This window comes from Ambystoma mexicanum, chromosome 13, assembly GCF_040938575.1.
Source record: "Ambystoma mexicanum isolate Mex_15411 chromosome 13, UKY_AmexF1_1, whole genome shotgun sequence".
Lineage (NCBI taxonomy): Eukaryota > Metazoa > Chordata > Amphibia > Caudata > Ambystomatidae > Ambystoma > Ambystoma mexicanum.
The window spans coordinates 159,447,153-159,468,158 of NC_090938.1; the positions used below are offsets into that span (position 1 = coordinate 159,447,153).

General features: G+C 45.4%; 1 protein-coding gene across 1 annotated transcript in view; it reads right to left on the bottom strand.

Moving 5' to 3' along the window:
- Positions 1–21,006, bottom strand: part of ITPR3 (inositol 1,4,5-trisphosphate receptor type 3) — a 510,867-nt gene that overhangs the window by 316,715 nt on the left and 173,146 nt on the right. Inside the window, exon 3 of the mRNA XM_069633522.1 lies at positions 19,771–19,892. Coding sequence (XP_069489623.1) covers positions 19,771–19,892 — 122 coding nt within the window. The remainder of the gene's footprint in view (positions 1–19,770; positions 19,893–21,006) is intronic.

The window sequence follows — 21,006 nt, forward strand, 5'->3', positions numbered from 1 at the left end:
TACAGGGCCTAGCTCTAGGATCACCCAGCAGTGCAATGTAACTCTAGCAGTGCAATCGACCTCCATCATGCCCTGTCGTGGTTACAGGACCTAGCTTTAGGACCATCCACTCTAGCAGTGCAATCAACCTCCATCATGCCCAGTCATTGATACAGGGCCTAGTTCTTGGATCACCCAGCAGTGCAATGTAACTCTAGCAGTGCAATCGACCTCCATCATGCCCTGTCATTGATACAGGGCCTAGCTCTAGTATCACCCAGCAGTGCAATGTAACTCTAGCAGTGCAATCGACCTCCATCATGCCCTGTCATTGATACAGGGTCTAGCTCTAGTATCACCCAGCAGTGCAATGTAACTCTAGCAGTGCAATCGACCTCCATCATGCCCAGCCAATGATACAGGGCCTAGCTCTAGAATCATCCAGCAGTGCAATATAACTCAAGCAGAGCAATCGACCTCCATCATGCCCTGTCATTGATACAGGGCCTAGCTCTAGGATCATCCAGCAGTGCAATATATCTCTAGCAGTGCAATCGACCTCCATCCTGCCCAGTCATTGATACAGGGTCTAGCTCTAGGATCATCCAGCAGTGCAATATAACTCAAGCAGAGCAATCGACCTCCATCATGCCCAGTCATTGATACAGGGCCTAGCTCTAGGATCATCCAGCAGTGCAATATAACTCAAGCAGAGCAATCGACCTCCATCATGCCCTGTCCTTGATACAGGGTCTAGCTCTAAGATCATCCAGCAGTGCAATATATCTCTAGCAGTGCAATTGACCTCCATCTGCCGAGTCATTGATACAGGGCCTAGCTCTAGGATCATACAGCAGTGCAATATATCTCTAGCAGTGCAATTGACCTCCATCCTGCCCAGTCATTGATACAGGGCCTAGCTCTAGGATCATCCAGCAGTGACCAGTGAGTGATGTAGGGCACCAGTGGTCCCCTATATGTCCTGTCGGGCTCCAGTTTTTGTAAGTCTCCCCCAGCAGTGCTCTATCGTGAATAACAGAACTAGCATTGTGAGTGAACTCCAGCAGTTGTTTGGCAGTGTTATAGGACTAAAGTGTGGATTTTGTCTGGAGGAGTATTGTGCATGATGTGGTGGCAGTGGTAGAAATGGAAAAAATTGAAAGGGGTATCCCAAAAGGGCCTGGGTGGGAGCGGGGTTTGGAGTAGGGGCAGAGTTGTGAGGAGGCGGAGCTGGCAGTTGAACTCCGCTCAAATTAAATGTTAAACATTTTTGTAATTTCTTTCATTCTGCTTCTTTCCAAACTCCACAATGTACATCAATTGCACTTTAAATCACTTCCATGGCAGTGGTGCACCCAAAAAACTGTTGGTAATGCAGTGATTTTTAGTACATTAAGGGATCCATGCACACGTTCTACGGTATAAGTCTACCAGGGTAGCTCAGCAGGTTGAGAGACCGTGACTGAGATTTTATATATTAAAAAGGGGTTGCTAATCATATGACTTTTTGTAATTCCTTATGAAAAAATAAGTGCTATAAAATGTATTTGTCCAGGGCGTGGGTTGGGCTGGTCGCTTGCTTATATTCAGGGTGGAGGTGAGGGTATTTCTGCCCCTGGAGTGAAAATCAAAGTTTGGTACCCGTGAACCCACAGTTTAATTTCCTAATAACTGCTGTCAGCAAAACAGGAGAATGTTTTTGTGATTACGCAGTTTGACAGGCATATCACATCTTTATAAATATTACCTGTGTTGAAACATAAAGGATGGGGCACAAAAATGACATGGTATTTCTGTGGTAGTCCGAAAAAAAAGAAGAAACACATTTCAAAGAATACTAGTGAATGCAAGTTTGAGCAGCAACTTTGAGTTTGGAAAGGACTTTTTTTTCTATGGAGTTGTAAGATGCATATTTGGAAAATACTAGGGTGGCCAGCAGGTAGAACCCCTGCTTTTAACAGTGATGGCCCCCATCCTAGTGATAGTCATGGCCCATTAATGCCTGTGGTGTCCATTTGAGGCCAGCAGAAAAAAACAGGCTCGGCAAATGGCGCCTGCAACCGGCTGGAGAAAGGAGGACAGAGCAGATTAGATCACCGAACCCTCCTCTTCTGGGGGCTCAATAAAGCCTTCTCAGGGCTGAGGCAGGCCATGTCCGAGATCCGTGGACATCTGATGCCAGATCTCGGACCCACGCCGGTCAGCGATGTATGGTGATCAATAGTTTGCGATTCCTATACCAGTACCAACAAATTCAGACAACACACATACACAGGCTTGTAACTTTGGTATAACGTGCACAATAATACACCTACAATACAGTTACAGCCGCAAAATGTTGTGTATAAAGCACATCCCACATCACAACACCCGTAAAATGCGATCTGCTTGTTGTGATTTAATGAGACACTAAAGCACCTACAACCTATTCTCTGCCTATGCCGCAAAATACACAAAACAACACACATAAGATAAATGGTCTGATGAAAACACACAATGACACACCTAAGTCAAACTCTAGTATAGTTTCAGAGGACCTGAGAAAGATGGAGGCACTGAAACTTCACCCAAGTGGAAAGGAGGACGATGGAGGAAGCAACGCGTTTTTCTTGGAAGCAAGACAGCGCAGCGCAACACAAGTTCGAATCCCGCTCCGGCGCGTAGAAACCGCTGGTTGGTATTAAGCGCATTATAAAAGAACAATTATAATAATATCATATAATATTAACTGAAGGTCAGGAGGGCGGATTTCAATTCCGCTGGCTTGAGGTGTGGGGAGCTTTCCTGGCTTAATATCAGAACAGGGACATGGTTGTATTTACTTAGAAACATGCGTTAATGAAAGTGCGTGGTGTGGTACACGGTGTGAAGTGTGCCACTGCTTCACAAGTGAAAAGCATGCCTGGCGAATCGTGGTTTGGCTGGGCCCTTTGTGGCAGATTTTTCAATTTCTATTTCTATTTCTACCTACATATTTATTTTTATTTATTTTATGTTTTGCATTTGTATAGCGCACGTACAGCCTAAAGGCATCACAGTGCGGTTACTTGTGGCAGTCTTAGTTACAAAGGGGGTTACAAACATGTGAAGATAACATATATAGCACCAATAAACAGGCACTCGGCCCTCAGGGTGCTGAATACAAATACACACAAAGGCCAGTAACCTCCAAACAGTCGCTGCCAGGAAGTCAAAGATTTGTACGGACTGCACAAGTTCCATTTGCAAAGGCACCAAAGCATTTTTAAACATGATGGCGCTATTTGTATTTTCTCTCCTGAACCACTATGCTGTGTGCCCAGATGGGAATGCTTGCATGTCTTTTTTTTAAATGTTAAATGCTTATTAATTTCAGAGCAGAACAACTAATCTCCAATTCGGGCATTATAAGCTTTAAGGCAAAACTATGCTTCAAAAGCCTGGGCATCCCTCGCCAATTCTGTTCTCGACCGAGAGGGTAACACACATTTACTTGATGTATAGGCGCCTTACAAATGCACAATAAATAAATAAATAAATAAACACATGTAGGGAAGGCGTTTACATTCCAATTGCTATTCAGCATTGGATTTTACGATTTCATTATCAGACAGCTTGACAATTCGACCTGACCTGACCTTTTTTTTTACATATAAATTGCTGTCATTCGTTTATCATTGAAGACATGTACTCCTAAATGTTTCAGCATGGAAGCATTTTGACTTCTAAAAAGACATGCGGCCTCATTCCGAGATTAGTGGTAGTCATGGTGCTATTTGCGCCATGGGTGTCCCCAATACTGGGTCTAGCACCGGTCGTATTCAACGGGGACGTACCAGTGCAGTCCGACCCTGGAGGGACCAGTAAGTCCCCATTGAACAAACCATTCCCCATTCCCATTTGAGCCCCCATATGGCTCAATGGGAATGGGGAGGGCACTAATAACGGGCTCGCGACTTGCAAGCCCGTTATTAGCGCCCTGGTCACTTAGCGGGACCCATAAGGGACGTGTGGTCAGACCACACGTTCCTTATGGTCCCCCCAAGGGACCTTGGAATAGGGCGGTAAGGGATTACCGGCACCGGTCTCCTTACCGGTGCCCGGTATCCCTTACCGCCCAAGTCGTAATGACCCCCATGGAATAACTTCCAAATCTTGGGGCTTGGAATTTTATGAAATGCACTGAAGCTCTGCTGGTAAATGTAATTTGAGGTCTTGTGAAATAAGAGCCAGAGATCACTGCACAGGGGAGGGGGGGGGCCTGACTGTAGTTCATTAAAACCTTTCACACTGTTCCACGCTGAAAAGACTTGTAAACACATGAACCTTCCCAGGGTTAGATAGTAAAGTGGGCGAGGAACTGGATCAGAGAGCACTGGTACACATGGTACATCAGAAGAGACGGGAGAAGAGAAGAGAGGGGGAGGAGTCAGGAGCTATTTTCAATGGGGGTGGAGGTGAGGGCTCCAATAAGATCTTCCTACAGGAATCTGATCTGAAGACTTGCCTGAAGATTAGAATTTGTGTGATGCAGAAAGCAGAGCGTTTACAGAGCGGCCCAACAAGGGGGCTTCTTGGATCCAAGGCGGCCCTCACGCAGGAGGGCACCCCACTGAGCAAGTGCAGTCAGTACAAGATGGCTGACCACCAATCAAAAAAAGAGATTTGTGGGTTAGGATATCAGATACTCAGCGATTCTGAATGGACCCTTTTACATTCTATACCCCTACACACATTTAAGGTTGGCTCACGGCAAGCTTATTGTCACCCCGAACTCTGTAGCACTGGAATCTTGAGTTGATTTTGCAGCTGGCCTTTGGGGAACACACTTGCAGTCATGATCCATCGTCTTGATGACCGCCTTCCACTGGCCCTCTGAGATACGGCTGTTCCTAATCGGCTCACCGAAACTCTGTGCATTGTGCTGCGTCACTTTGCAAATATTTAACATTACGCAAGATGACGTCAGGGATTTCAATTTTCCTCTTTGGCATGTGATTGCCAAGATCTGCCAGCTGTGCACCGAGTTCACGTTCAAGCGGCAAGATGCCTTTCAAGGTGAACCTAGGCACCGTAGAGTAATGGCACACGTGCATGCGAGGAGGAACAGTACTTCCTTTGGCATGCACATAGAGTGCTAGAACTCACTGGGAACGGCGCTTTACTTGTATTTGTTATTAGCACCCAGGGCGGGGCGGCAGCCAATCAGGTTTCTCAGAACGCAGGCTGAATCTCTCGGTCAAAGACCCCTTCTGAGCAAAATCACCTGTGCTCGCACCTACCATCTTCCCTCCCTCTCCCGACTTCCACTTAACTGACGCCAACCAGCCCGGCCCCACGTGGGATGCCCCTAACCCCCTTAACCACTGCCATCATCACCTCCATGGACCAATTATGTATCTCTAGAATGTCTAGGACAGCGCTGATATCCATTGCTCCCTCAGTCCCCTTGATAAAGCCTGACTGAGCGTCGTGAATCGATTGGGTTATAATGTCGGCCACGCGATGCACCATTGTTTTCATCAAGACCCTTGGATCACTGTTCAGCAGGGGTATGAGCCTTGAAATCCACAAAACTCCCTTTTCTCTGCCTTCTGCATGGGTGACATTGCTCAGGGTGTGCGCCCACAAAATAAGTTTAACCCTTTTTTGACCAGAATTCCATTAAATATGAAATCTAGATCTAGAGGAAACGTAGCAAGCACATCGCCATGAAGGACTGCTTGGCTTAGTGTGCGCCTCATCTCTGGTGTAGAATGTTTTGACTTCTGATCTGACACTGATTCTGAGTGACAACACAATGACATTAGGTCAATAACATTGGTCATAACTACCAGCTGCACAGGCTATTAATTCCAACTGGCACACATTGTCCCACAAAAGTGGTCCACACTAGCCATCTGGAAAGGCCCCATCGCTCTATAGACCAGTCTGTTAGTTGATATGCGTGCCTTGGTCAGTTGCCCTTCTGTAACACAAAGCTGGTTGCACCGCCCCCGCTTGTTGACTTTGACATTTGGTGGCTTGGAGCGAAAACGGAGTGAACTCTATTGCATGTCCCAAGGACGCCACCTGACTCTATTGCTTACCAGAGGAGGGCCCTTCTGTTGAGTATCTTGTGCCCATCAGACCAGTTGAGCCGGCTTCCTCCTTCGACGTCACCAAAACTCTCTTTTAATTAAACAGAGATCTTGATGAAGCTTTTCAGGCAAATATTTGCCCAGTGTTGACACGCACATTGGAAGATAAGCTGGCAGACTTTTCGGTTACCTGGTTCCTCCTCGTGAGACGTGACTTTCGGAGGATATTGGATTTTTAACTGGTAAACAAAGCAGTGCAATTGGTCCAATGGACCGGTTTGCTCAAATGAACCGTGAGATATTTACAACTTCCTTAATGCGTATAGGTCTGACTTTTGTACGTGTAATTTTAGACTGTGACAACATTGTTATTGCTTATTTCAAAAAGGCCAAGTCTATTTCTCCATATCGATGTAACTGAGTCGATATTTCTTACCGGCCCCAATTGTCTCACTTGCGCTCTTTCTCTCTGTTGCTCTCTTTCTCTTGCGTTCTCCCTCTTTCACGGCCTTTTCCTCTCACACCCTCTAACTCCTTCACACCCTCTCTCGTGCTCGCGATCTCACTCTCGCCATCGCTCCGGCCCTTCTCGGTGCGCGCTCACTGCCTCCTTCCCTCTCTTGAGCACTGTAGCTCTCACTCATGTTCTCACTCGGTTTCTCTCCCTCTCACTCGGTGTCTCGCTCGTGAATGCGCCCTCTCTGTCCTTCTCTCAGCCTATCTCTCTTTTCCCAATGCATGGCTGCCTTTACAAGTCTCTACCTCTTCATCTCTTCTATCTTTTCCTAGCCCCCAATCCACTTGCTTCAATTTCTCACTCTGTCTCTGCTCATATCTCCAGAACACTGTCGCTTAGTCTCAGGCCGCATCAATCCCAATCCCTACCGGTCTCATGCTCCTGCTCCGGCTTTCAGTCCTCCTATTTCTTTTGGTCTGTCAAGGTCTCCACCTAGGTCTTTTTTTTCTTCTTTTTTGCATTTTATGTGCAGTATTTAGGCAGCGCACACGGACCCTCCAGGCGGGGGCGGTAGAAGGCGATGGGTCAACGGCACGCTTTACATGATATGATATGATAGGTTATTTACAACGCACTTAATACCCAGAGGTTTTTAAGCGCAGAACCTGTGCTGCTCCGTGTCATCTTGCTTCCAAGGCGAGCACGTTGCCGCTGAGCTATCCTCCCGAGTCATAGCACAGGCATACAGCTGGAAATATGTTATTAACAAGCACAGGCTTGGTCGATTACAGAGGGCAGCGGGTGTGGTGGGTGGAGGAAGTCTACATAGCTAATGACAATGATGTGAGATTTATATAGCCCTTTCGCCAAACAGATTTACACAGAACATATACACATACAATATCACCCAACCGAAGTTGTTACTCATTTATCGACCTCGGAAATATGAAAGGCTGAGTTGGCCTTGCTGGGTCTGGAACCTGTGGCCTCCAGATCACACACATTTTGCAGCAGCCGTAGAGAGCCCTCAACCCACTGAGCTAGCTTACCAGCTAAGCTACTGGCTTAGGTAAGGTGAGAAGTTGCAGCGCAAGGGGTAAGGAAGGTGTATTTTGGTGTCTTTCCTGACTGTATGTTTGCGGTGAAGCGGCAGAGGGTCCCAGAATGCCGGGCATGCACAATGCCCCTTGAGTGCAGGTCATGTGGCAATCGAGGAGCAGGGCATTGGAGCTGCCTGCCGGGCTTGCTATCCACTGAGGGCCAGAGGGGCCCTCATCACAGAGGCTTGAATTTAGCATTAATACTGCATTCCGAGGGCATTAGCAGGTGTTAACATTCCTCGGCCCAAGATAATAGGCCCGGGCAAAGCTAGGCCCTTAATTGAGGGCTAGTGGATGTTACCAACTGCAATGGCCAGAGAAGGGGGGCCTGATTTCTATTAGAACATCCCACCATATGAGAATAAAATGTTCTTTTGAAAAAAATAGAAGCCACAGGAGAAACATTGGCATGTTCGGATGGAATTCATACACAAGCAATTATGCCCCAGACACTGCTTTGCCTGCAAATCAACTGCCAACATGACAATGTTACAATTATCTAGAAGCCTGGAAGTTCAGCCAGCGGGGACAGGAAAGGGTGTGTCCTGGCCCCAAGCCATAATGGCTGATAGGGTGGACGTTCCCAAGAAAGCCCCAATGGAGGGGCCGTGCTTTCTTTTTGCAAACTACACAGTCCTCGAGGTCCCAACAGAGAATCGCAGCAGGAAAATCCGAAAAGCCTTGTATCCAGTGATCGAAATCCTTTAGCCCTCGAGATGTTGTGGCCTACACTTCCCATGATGTCTCATCATTGACTATGCAGCATTGGGCTCATGGGAATTGTAGGCCTGAACAACTGAAGGGCCAGAGGATGTTCACCACCCCTTGGATACCTACTGAATGGCTTCTCCATTAGGTTGTTGGGTTTGTCTGTGTGGAAGGCCTTGGGGATGGGGCACAGAGACTCGAACTGTATGAAACCCTAGAAGTGCAACCATTGCAGGTCCATGATTTTGGGGGTGGAATGTGATTACATTTGCGCTGACCTAAAGCATAGGCGGCTTGTGGTTGCTGGGGGTGAGGTCGAGGGTTATTGAGGAGAAGTGGCTCCCAAATTTTCTCTTGACCAGACTCTTTATAATTGCTCCTTTTATGGCTTGTCACATCAGGAATACAAATAGCCATTCAGGTTAAGGAGGAGGAGTCCAATTTCAGAACACGAGAGGGAGGTGCGAGAGACAAGCGAGAGAAAAGCAAACATCTCAGCCTCGCCCCAGACCACAGCCAGAAATACACTTCTCACTAGCAGGAAATGTACGTGATGTCACTTCAAACCACAACTGAAGTCGGCGGTGTGTTCCCGGATTCCATCTCAACGTACTCCCGTCCCACGGTTGTTTGCATTTCCAGTGTAGTACAATACAACGGCCTAGTTCCTAAGAAGAGCTCCTGCCGTGAGTCAAGGGCAAGAGTAACCATGGTGACACTTCCTTCTTTGCCCGGGTAAGTGTGCCTTCCACCAGGACCGCTCTAAGTGGCCACCTTCTCATCCCTAGGCTCCAGGCCAAGAGGAAGTGCAGGATTTATTTTTCATAAAGTATTTTGGAATCTCTGAGTTCACGTCTGATGTTTCTGTATTGACATAGTGTGCACGATGGTTGGGTTTTGAGCGCAAGGCTGTAGCTACCCACTATATCCTTACAAAACTCACTGGGGTTGCAGGACAAAGCTAGTCCCCATAACTAGTTTGTTTTCTCACTCTCAGCCCCTTATTTGTGACACAGAGGAGGCTTCTTGCTGCTAGGATATACCTCAAACCCTGTCCAGTGGGGACTGTGCCAAAGAATCAACGTTTTACCATGACCTTATGATGCACCTACCCTAATGGAACTATGGATAACATTTTTGGTGGATCTCACCTCTATACTCATTGCCACTAGTGAGAAATCAGAAGCTCCCCAAGACATTATAAAAGATGAATTCATTCATCAATTAATTCATCTAAACTTTCCAACAGCCATTTTTAAATCTTTGGAGATATGTTCACCAATATGAACACAGACCGCTATGAATTCATCTTTTAAAATTGTGGTAGTTTCAACTGCATTAAAATTCACCTTGTTTCTCTCATTGTTCAAATATCACAATTGGGCCTAATGACATGGAAAACACTGAAGACTTGTGTATATTACACAGGCTGCGGTAGCGGCCGTGTAGTTATGGTTAAGATGCTCAACCCATAGGAAGAATACTTTTGGGGAGCTTATAACTTTGGCGCCGTTTGACGAATCCTCACCATACTTTGCAGAAAAAGTATATGGCCACCCCCGAAGGATGATGCAAAGATTGGTGTGGTTTTCGTCAACACAGGGTAAAATTATATGGGGGTCCCAAAACCTTTGAAATCCTCATAGACATAATGAAAAAAGAAAAATTGCTTATGCCTACAGCCCAAACAGCTGGATGGATTTGCACCAAACTTGTACAAAGAGTGGCGGCTTGGTCCCGAAAGCATGCTTTTGCAAACGTGCTGTAAAAACTTCCAGTCGTTTTTTTTAAAAATGGCCAAAAAGTAGGTTAAAAAAAGTGTGATATCTGCATCCAATCCGCGGACTCACTTCCTGATTCGGTGTCCGTGGGCACTTCTGGACCAATCATAGAGCTGTGTGACATTCGCAGACATAGTACGCAACTGCTGATTGGTCAATTAAAAATGTGAGGTGCGTTAAAACTTTTGAAACAGACGTCATGTTTGATTTGTGCACGTAGTTCGCAGGCATCGCAGCAAAAACATATTAAAAAACACATTACACTTGTCAAACTAATTAAACAATGTCTGGTGAGGTGAGCGGTGATGAGGATGTGATGGGATATGGCCATAAAAAGCCCCAAAATCAGGTGTTTTTTTCATTTCAGTTGTTCGTGGACAATCCTGTGATGTTTGCCAACTTGCCAAAAGTTCACGGGCATCCATGCATATTTCTGCATTATAGAGTCAGTAAAAGGCTGTTTTTGGAGACTTCTAACTTTGGCGCCACTCAATGAGACTGCATGAAATTTTAGACGTGACCCCAAATGGTTCTGCATATTTTAGTGCTGTTTGGCCTTGCGGGAGGAAATACGAGAGGGTACCAAAATATTTGAAAGGCTTATGAATTTGGTGCCGTTTCATGGATCTAGTCAAGAGGGGGCAAAATTACATGGGGGCCTCAACATTTTTAGATGGCTTATAACTTTGGTGACATTTGACAAATCTGCACAAAGGTTTGCAGAAAGATTATAGACCCAACCTTGAATGTTTGTGCAAAGTTTGAATGGATTTTGTCAAGTGGGGGCTAGGTTATACGACAATTTTTTGTATGGACATTTTGACACTTTTCCAAAAATAAAACATGGATGGCTTTGCAGCAAACTCATAAAGGGAGCATTGGCAAGGACATGAAAGCATGTTTTCGCAAATGTGTCAGTGTTTTATTTTTTTTAAAGTGTCATAAAGTAGGTACACAAACATAGTGATATAACTTTGGTGACTGAGGTATAGCCTGTGGCCATGGCCAGTAGCCAAATTGTCCGGGACATGACCCGGACAATCTGGCTATTGCCCATGACCACGAAGCACCAGCAATGTGGTTAAAGTGGGCATGGCCACCAGGGGCTATGCGTTAATGTTTTTCAAAATCGGGACAGGTTTTTACTGCTTTACTTTCCCCACTTTTTGCTTTCGCCTCCCCTCTCATATTTTACCTTCCCTTTGGTTACATACCTTGTGTTTTTCTTTTTGTGATGTTATGATGACTATTCTTCAGAAATTGGACAGGATGGAATTTTCCTCAAAGAATAAGTCTCATAATGACGCATCATGGCCTTCCAAGTGACTTAGAGAGAAATCGTTTAGCGGCGTGACTCAGATCTCATTACCACGCTGCCTGGGAGAATCAGTGGAAGATAAAGGAAGTCACTCCACCCAATCATTGAAGAGGGAGTTCTCAAGGATAATCGGTCTGGGTAATTGGACGGGAGAACTTGTTTGTCTGCGATTACAGCTGTTGAAAAGTTCAGCGTGAGGATTTCCAAAAGTAATTAGATATGCTGTTCCCGATGTCTTACTTTAACCCAAGCATATAATTCATTTTTCATTTCCATGCCTCCGATGGAAGGGTTGCTCGAAAGGACTCGGAAATTGTCTGCCATGTCATCATTTCCAATAGCAACCAAACCTTCAATTCTCAACTTCCTGGATCATAGAACTGGCTGTCATTTCTCATTTCTTATTTTTTTTAATTCAGATAGATTCTGAGGCAGGAGTATAAAATATAGAAATAGCACCAATGTTCTATATGTGTTTTGCTGGATTGCGTAAACAGATGCTAGAGGCCAATCCTTGCCTGTTCCAGCATTCCAACCCGAGAGGGACCCATCTGTCTTCAGTGGTCTGCAGTGATCTCTTTCTTATAAAGACAACCAAGCCTTTTCTTGATGCCATCTCAACCAGCGAAGAGAAGCCAATGACCAACGGAGCAGCCATTCCTACCTTTCGGTAGCCCACAGCTTTTAACCACTCATTGTCCGTCCAGCTCCAAAAGTCACATGGCCATGTAAATACGAAAGGTGCGGTAAACAAATGGCACGTAACAGAACACAACATAACATTGCTATCCCGAACTCATTGTGAGGCAGGTTTCTGAAGACATAATGGAGTTGCCCGTAGATGCACCATAGAGTGGGTTAAGATTGTTGTCACATTCCGAACAAGCGGGATCGTCTAGGTTTTGTTTCAATGAATCCGATCATTTTAACTCTTTCTTGATGTTCTCACTGATTTTCAGGGGTTTGGTTATGCTATAATGTTGCATGTGGCTAATGTCCACGTTGCACCAATTAGTAAGACCCATATCCCCATGCCTAGTGGCTCAGCAGAGCCCTTTGGCCTTGTCCACTGTCCACGTTGCAAAAATTAGGCAAACAGGCCATGGTCAGTTGCAATGGCCTAGGGTCATGGCCCATATCCCTTCTCACTAATAACAGGATCATGCAAGCCATGGCCCAAAGGCAACTGTCCATGTTTTGATTAATTGATTGATAGTTTATTTCTATCGCGCTCGTACACAAGTGTTTCAGAGCACGACAAGGCAAGGGGGATCAGGGGAGAACAAAACAGCGATCTTACTAGGCTCAGTGACATTGAGAACGCGCAAGTGCATGGGACAGGGGGGAGGGGAAAAGTGCATGGAAGGGGGGAGAGGTGGAAAGTGCGAAGCAGAGGAGAAACAGATAAATAACAATAAATAAATAATAAAGGCAACAAACAGTGGTAATGCAGCCAGCAATTTGCAAGTGCTAGGTTTAAGGCTTATGCCCACCCCCCACCCCATTTTGCTTTCACTTTCATTTTGCTGTATTTCACTTTTCATATTCCCTGGGCAAATTCCTGTGGAAACATACTGTGGTTACCTACATGCCACCTTGAATTATTGCGCTAATCCAGAGTTTTTCGGTTACTGGGAAAAGGTTCAGCAATTTAAAAGACGTACCCATCTCCACTACCACTCTCCGTGTGCTACCTTCTTCCTTTCTAGGTACCCACCACCCCCACCCACTGTGCAAATGCTCCCATTACCTCTAGTATCCAGTAACCTGCCCGTACACGTGACGCTTTTTACTTGCGACATTCCAAGAGTGAAACGAAAGCAAGCAATCAGCCTCAAAACGGGCTTTCCAGCCGTCTCCATAGAGGCCCATAGAGGCCACCTAATGTGTTGCTCCTCTTTCACTGCCCGCCTCCTTACCCTGATGCAAAACCACTCTTTCCCATCCTACAAACGTAATTTTGAGCACGTTTATTTTTTACTTTCCCACGGGAGAATTGTGGGAATTTCTCGCATCACGCAGAAAGAAATGTGATAGCTTTTCATTTCTGAAAAGTCTCACTGCAACACTGCACCATGGAAGATAACGTTTTTATTTTAGACCAGCGTCACCCCATTTTCCAAATATTTTTTTGAAAGTACAGGAGGGATTTACAAAAAAAAAAAAAACACACAAAGAAAAGGCGTTTTTTTCTGCGCTTTGTGATCAACTTGTTTCTTGCTTAATGCAACTCTCAGGAGGTTCCCACGTTATCAGTGTTTAATGGAAGCACCTTTTTACTCTAGGGGGAAATTAATAAAGCTTTTTTGTCTTAATACCCTTGAACTGTCAATTCCCCATATCTTGTACCAAAGAAGAGGGGCTTATTTTGGTGGCTTTGATTAGCTACTTGTCTGAGATGACAGAAATCACATTCCAACGGCGATGAAACACTATCTTACGCTAGATAAAGACACCCACGCTAGACAAAGACACCAAAGATAATGGAAGTTGAATAGGACAAAACCATGAACGGGCAATGCTGGCGCTCTAAAATAATGAGGCGAACTGTGCAGGTGTTTTTCCTTCATGGAATGTGAAAGTAAGCATCCCTTAGCTTTACCAACTATTGGACATCCTATTCATGCCAATACAGCCAAAGCCTTAGGACTATTGATCAAAGCTAGTTGGCTATTGCTTGAATTTCCAGTGAAGGTTTCACCATCAGAGCAGTCACACAAGATTGAACCCACGACCTTTAGTTTGGCTTTCTGTCTATGGCTGCAGAAGCTGCCGCAGGGTTGACCAACTCCGGGCCTCGAGGGCTGGAATCCTGATGGGTTTTCAAGACATCCATCATTAATATTCAGGAGGAAAATTGTGCATACATTTGGAATCATTGTATGCACATTTTTATCATCAATATTAATGAGGGGTTTGTTTGTTTGTTTGTTTATTGATTTGTATGGCGCACCAAACCTGGAGGTATCTGGGCGCATTGCGCAGAGTTACAAGTATACTTTAGACGTGGGTTACACGGTATCCTGGGTACAGGGGTATCCTGAAAACCTGGCATGGATCTGGCCCTCGAGGCCTGGAGTTGGACAACTCTACATTTCCATTGGAGTGTACCGCTCTAAAATGGGTGTACCACTACAGGGCATTCATGGTGTATAATAGGCCTTGGTCATAGGGACTTTGTCTGCCAGTAAGCGGTAGATCACATTTCCAGAATTCCTTAGGACATCGTCACTGGTGCTCCAGTGATGGTGTGGTGTGCAGTCTGCAGCCATGTTCCATAAAGAGGCAATGTTTTCAGATCAGGATACGAAGATTAGGATAGAGAAAGAATGATAGGGGATTGGTCTGGCTGCATTAGGTGTGGGGAATTAACTTTTGAGACTTTTGTGGAAGCTGATGATGGCAGCTCTGGTACTGATGTAGAAGGAGTGGGTGAAATCCAAACTCTGGGTGCCCATTGGGCGAAGGCCTGGTCAAAGCTTGACCACTCTTCACTTGTATCTTGCATTAAACAACAAAGATAATATATGTTTTACCCAAAAGACTGCCACGTGTTCATGATAAAACGATTATGGATCAGAAACGTTTATCGTTTTTTTGCGGTGATATTAACCCATGGAACCTGCGAGGGACACCTGTGCAACCCCCATATTTTTTTAAAGGGAGCAGGGGCACCACCCCAACCCCCACTCCCATTAATCCCATAAATGATCGCCACTAATAATATCGCCTATGGCCGTTCCCAACGAGGATATTACTGGCAGGGATACTATTACCTGATATCATTACATCGATGTGCATATTGTTTTCAGTAATTCTGAAAGCTCGATGGAATGTTTCACTGTGCAAAGGGAATGACCACATCCCACCTTAAGGCAGAGTAAATTCCTCTTGTTTGGAATATCCAGTATCTTAGTTGAACGAAGGATGCGTTTGTCCACAGGCTTTGCCAAGTGTCAAAAGGGTTCTATGAAAGTCATCGCCGTGCAATTGAAATGCTTTGCCAGAGGCTCTGTCATTATAAGCACATATAAAGGGCACAAGAAATACCCAAAGGACCCACTTGGCATGGAAAGAAGAGCGGAAGCAACGCTGGCAGTAATCTGCAATGTTGACCTTGCTGAAAAAAAACACCACTACCTGGCAAGCGCGGCATCCCCAAAGACCAGCACACCACCAGAAGCCCCAACATTGGAAGGATGGAAGCCACGAACCTCAAGATGGAAGAAAACAGAGAAAGAGACTTTTCCCTGTTGTGGTTGTGTTGGGTTGATGCCCCGTGTTGTAATTTGATGTTGGAGAAGAAGGGGTACGTGTCCTTAGAGCTTTAGGCCTGGCTGACAGTGTTGTCACATTCAGGTCATTGATATCTTCCTCTGATTGGTTTGCACTGGGCGGTCGGGGAAGCGCTATGGCATTCCGTCTGTGTTTCAGAGTTGGTTGATAAAGGGATGCTTTCTGGCAGTTGTTGAGTGTTAGAAAGTTCCGTGAAGTATGTGTTGAAAAAAAATGCTTTTAGACTTTTCCTGAATTTCTGGATCTTACGTCTCCAGCTGTTTGCTAATGTGGGATTGTGCTTTGGATGTGGATTTCACCCCCGTTCCAGGGGTTGGAACGGGGCATAACGGACCGACAGCCCAAGTTATCAGCACGAGCGAAGAGGGGGCAGTTAACGAGGGCTCCGGGCTGTTATCTCTCATTCCAGCCCCTGGAGCGGGGATGAAGGCCATTAGCACCCCAGGTTGCCAAAGTGGTAACCCGGGGTGCTATACAAAAAAAGGATATTCCTTCCTACAATGGGATGCTCGCGGCATCCAGCTGTAGGAAGGAAAATGCTTTTACAAGTTGGCCGTCATGGAAAGGAAAGGCAGAGGCCCTCTTCCCTTTCCATGGTGGCCTGCGGGAGGCAGAGAGAAGGAGCAGATGTGGCGGCAGGTTCTGCTGGCGAAATAAGGTAAGCGGGGGATAGGGGGTGGAAAATAAATGTGTCAGTGGGGGCCCGGGGGGAGGGTGTGGCTGGGGAGGAGATGGTGATGGGGGAGCTGGCCGGAAGGCGGCTTGGAACGCAGGCTTGTACCGGCGGTTCAAGCTCGCGTTCCTAGCCATCTGATTGGCTGGCTCCCCCACTGATTATGTGGGAGAGACTGGAGAATTGCTCATACCCTTGAAGATCCCTCCTGGTTTTTTTGTTGCATGATCAGACCGCCTGTCTGCTCCCTCTTTATTTTGGAATTTCAGCGTGCTTGAGGTGATTGAAGAAAGCCTTGAGCTAGCAGTAAAACAATAAACAAAAATACAGAGCGATTACCCAAGTTCCTTCGGCTTCCTGAACGGACTTGAAATATAGCTCAGCGCGATATATTTAGCTGGCCTCTTCTTTCCCTAAGGTTGGAAGTCTCCATGTACTTTCTAGTTTCCTGCTTTTCTTTTTATTGTCTGTTCTAAAAGTTGCAAAGAACTTATCATGTACATTTTCAGCCTTTTATGTCTACTTTTATTCTTAGTTATGATCTTCTGTATTCTCATGATGCATGGCTGTACTTTCTCTTTATCAAACTTTCAAAGATAAATTCATATTTTTAACAAAAATCTCGCGATAATAACAGTTGCTTCCTAAAGCAATTGCTCCGGTGTCCGCGTCACGCTCGAGTTCGCGACAGCATCCGATACTGTCCCAGCCCCAGCATGGCACAGAGGTCTAGCCCATTCCAGTCCATTAGGGTGCCCAAGGCTCTGCCCCTTTTCTATGGCTTTGTAATGCCTACCACAAGCTACTTGATGGCATCACCATCCTTTAGTTGGCTTCCTGCCAGACCTACGCGGACTATTCCTAGATTGCATTCAAATGGAATCCTAAACACAATGCAACAGCCATAGCTACCTTTACAGTATCAATGACTACAACTCTCCTTGTGCCTGAACCCCTGTAAGGCAGGGGTCATCTGTATTTCCCTGCCCCATTTACATTGCCATGCTGCTCACTTGGCATCCTAACATGGGTGAGGGCCCCCTCCATGGTATTGTCTTCCAGAAATTTGGGTTTTCTGGTTAATGGCATCGTCTGCACTACATGTACAAGACCTCACAAGGAAATCCCTTTGCACGTTACATGTATAGAAAAGCGTCTTGACCTTCTGAAACATGTCACAAACTGAACGTTGCAAGGGTCCTGGGTAAACGCCTGCATCCACTGATATAAGAGCTTCCATCTAGGCCTCCCGAAAGGTGGACAGCATCAGCTATAACTGACCCAAACCGCAAGACTAATTTTGGGCCATACTATAAGCGGGCATACCACCCCGTGTTTACAAAGTCTTCATTGCCTCCCGGAGTCGTGGGGGGAAGAGGATTTTTAAAACTCTATGCACTATCCAGCGACCCTACTGCAGAGCACAGCCCGGACCACATCCAACAAACAAATATTTTCCTTCTGGACCCCTAATTCCTGCAGATGTCTCCCCCTTTTTCCATCACTCGAGTAAAAGGAGATTTGGAGGCAGGTTGCTGGACATTGTTGCAGTCTCTCTTTGGAATACACCCCCAGTAGCCTTGAGGTCATTGGCAAATCAACTCTATTTTGAAAAAAGACTAAGCGCTTGTGTTTAAGCGCTCCCCTTCACCCCGGGGACTCTGGGCACAGCTGGGCTAGTTCTGAGACTCTACCCAAATATTTGCTGACGGTCCTGCACTGCTGATCACCCCTTACCAGCACTTACCCGCTGGGAGCCTGGTCTTTGCCACTGGTTTTCTTTGGCACTTGATTTTGTGTACTATGTGGTTCCCATATGTTAAGTTTGATTTTCCTTGGTTATATTACACATTCCCCTCTCCTCTTCTCTGACCCTTAAATGGTCCTGAATGTTCCAAGGCGTCGAAAGTTCAGAAATTATAATTATAATTGTTTTATAACGCGCTTAATACCAAAGAAGTTTCTAAGCGTTTATAACGCGCTTAATACCAAAGAGGTTTCTAAGCGTTTATAACGCGCTTAATACCAAAGAGGTTTCTAAGTATGGACCTGGGGATTCGAACCTGTGTTGTTCTACGTTGTCTTGCTTCCAAGACAAGTGCATTGCCACTGCATACCTGCCTACTACCCGTGTCAATCCCTTGTTGCTGCCCCTAGATCATCATCCAACTGGGGCATCATGAAGTGTCTGGGTTCATGGTTGGCTTCTTCACAACACAATGATAAATATATTCCTGATTAAGAGTTGGGTTGTGGCAAAGGTGTATGGTCGTTCTTCTGGTATGGCCGGTCTAATCCTGTATTTGCTCAAGTCATGCCCTATTGGGTTGCTTTTTTGTGTCTTGTCCCATGCTCAGGACACATCCTCTCCGAGTTCTGACCGGAAGAAGGACCATAAGCCTTCGCCACAACCCAACTCTTAATCAGGAACCCCAATCAATGCACCCCCATTGGCACCTAAGAACCACAGAAGTTTGGTCACTCAAAAACAAGAATAAAGTGAATCAATCTTGTTAGCCAAACTGAGAACAGAACAACATTTGCGTGTGTCATGTAAGCATTATAAATTGTATTGTGATTCGAATTGAGACACAGAGCAAAGTGAATAGTGGCTATATAAAGCCCAAGGAGCGGCGAAACAGTAGCACGTGCAAAGATGTGTTGGCACAAAGGTTTTTTAAGAATAACACATCTGTCACTGCATAAATGCACTTTGTAGAATGACACATTACTCACCAAGAAAGTCACCACTAGTTAAATAACGGAAGAGAATACAGCAAGTGAAATAACTTGCATTTATATGATGAATGTGAGACAAATCACGTAAACACTAAGTGAAGTAACTTGTGTTAAAATAATGAATTTGAAGCAAATCAAAATAAAGTGCAACATTGTATAAAAAACTCTAACATGTATGTACCTCGCAATCATAGAATTTGAGAATTTGTAAGGACAACTAATCCATAAGCGCATAGGCTCTCATAGGAAACAAACCTCCTCCTACTTAAGGTGGTGTGTCACACGCGAGGACCTCCTGTTCTGCGTGCTGTAGGGTGATCATGGGTTCATCTCCACACCACTCCTAGGCTGTCCATGACGAGTGGGTGGCTGCACCCAGTCCTCAGGGTCACGCGGCGCACCCCAACACACACTCCAAGAGTCAGCCAGTGGGCATCATCACAGCTGAGAGAGAGACCGCAAACCAGCCACACTCTTCACTTCCAAAATTAGAAACTCTAGGTTACTTCATCTGACTACCCCTCATCTTCCAGTGTCCATTTGCTGTACCCAATTTCTCTGAAACACTTGTGTACAAGCGTGATACAAATACAATATTGTATCATATCAATGAGCCATTGGCTATTGGCTTACACTATTCCCCCACTTCTTTCCCCTTACCTGGAGTTTCTGCAGCAAAAGCGCATCTGCGATTTTCTCCTTGTCCTGTTTCGACTGCTTGGCCTTCCAAAACTGCTTCTGGGCCGAATATCGGCTCATGGGACAGACCTTGAAGAGGCAATCTGAGAAGAAGACGAGAGGCAAGTGGTCAATTACTACAAAACCTTTAATATCTGACACACATATTAGTTTAGAGGTCTGGCAGAGAGATCCAAAGTAGCAGAAGAAGGCAAGTAAGGGAATCAATGATACTGCAAAGGGCAGATCACGTAAAACGTACAGAATTCATCTTCAACATGAGAACAGCTGCTGATCCACTACCTAAATAATCAATATTGACTCCAACTTTCCTGTCTTAACCAGTGCTTCCCTGTCCTTCCTAATATATCCTTAATTGTCTATTTTTACTCATATACACCTTTTGATTTGTGAACTTTGAACATTTTCTACTGAAAGAGGCTAGATTGCTGTGGTGGGTGGAGCAAGTTGCTAACAAATGACATAGCCGGCTCATCTAGCCCAAACGTGAATTGGTTTTGAGACTTTTCATCCAACTCGTGCCAACACACCAGATTCAGAACCTTCAGTTCCTTCAGGTCTCCATTCCCGCACGGTGAAGCTCAGGGTCTTACCATCTCACCTTCCATCTATAACATCTATGCAAAACCTACAGTGAACGTCGCTCACAGTGATAACATCCACTTGCGCTCCTATGCCAATGACATGAAAATCTACCTGCACATCTTATCGGATGTCAACCCTGCCCAGGAACTGTCACAGTTGTAAGGAAGACGTGGTATCAAGAGTAAGACAGACAAAAGGGACCACAGTTCAAGGGTGTTTATTGAACTTCAACAAAGGGTGTTATAAATGCCTATCTAACCCTAAATCTACCGATGGGAGCAAGCTACGACTATCAAATAATTGAAAATGATTTCTTAGTTGCGTCGTGTCAAAATAAAGATGGCCTATACTAAAATAAAGCGATTGCCAATCCGTACCTCTAAATACAAATAGTGTGGGAGTGGTGTTCATTAAAAAGAAAGAAGTGTTCACAAAATGATGTGACTGGCCTCTCCTCCCCACGTTTGCAGCACAGGACAAGGTGGTTCACTCAAGCAAAGCACACATTCTGGCTTTTTCTGGCTTTTTCGGCACGAGGATACAGTTCCATTACCAACATCAGGGCCTTCTGTGCCCAAGTCTCTTTATTCATCAAAGTCTCTTGATTCAAAT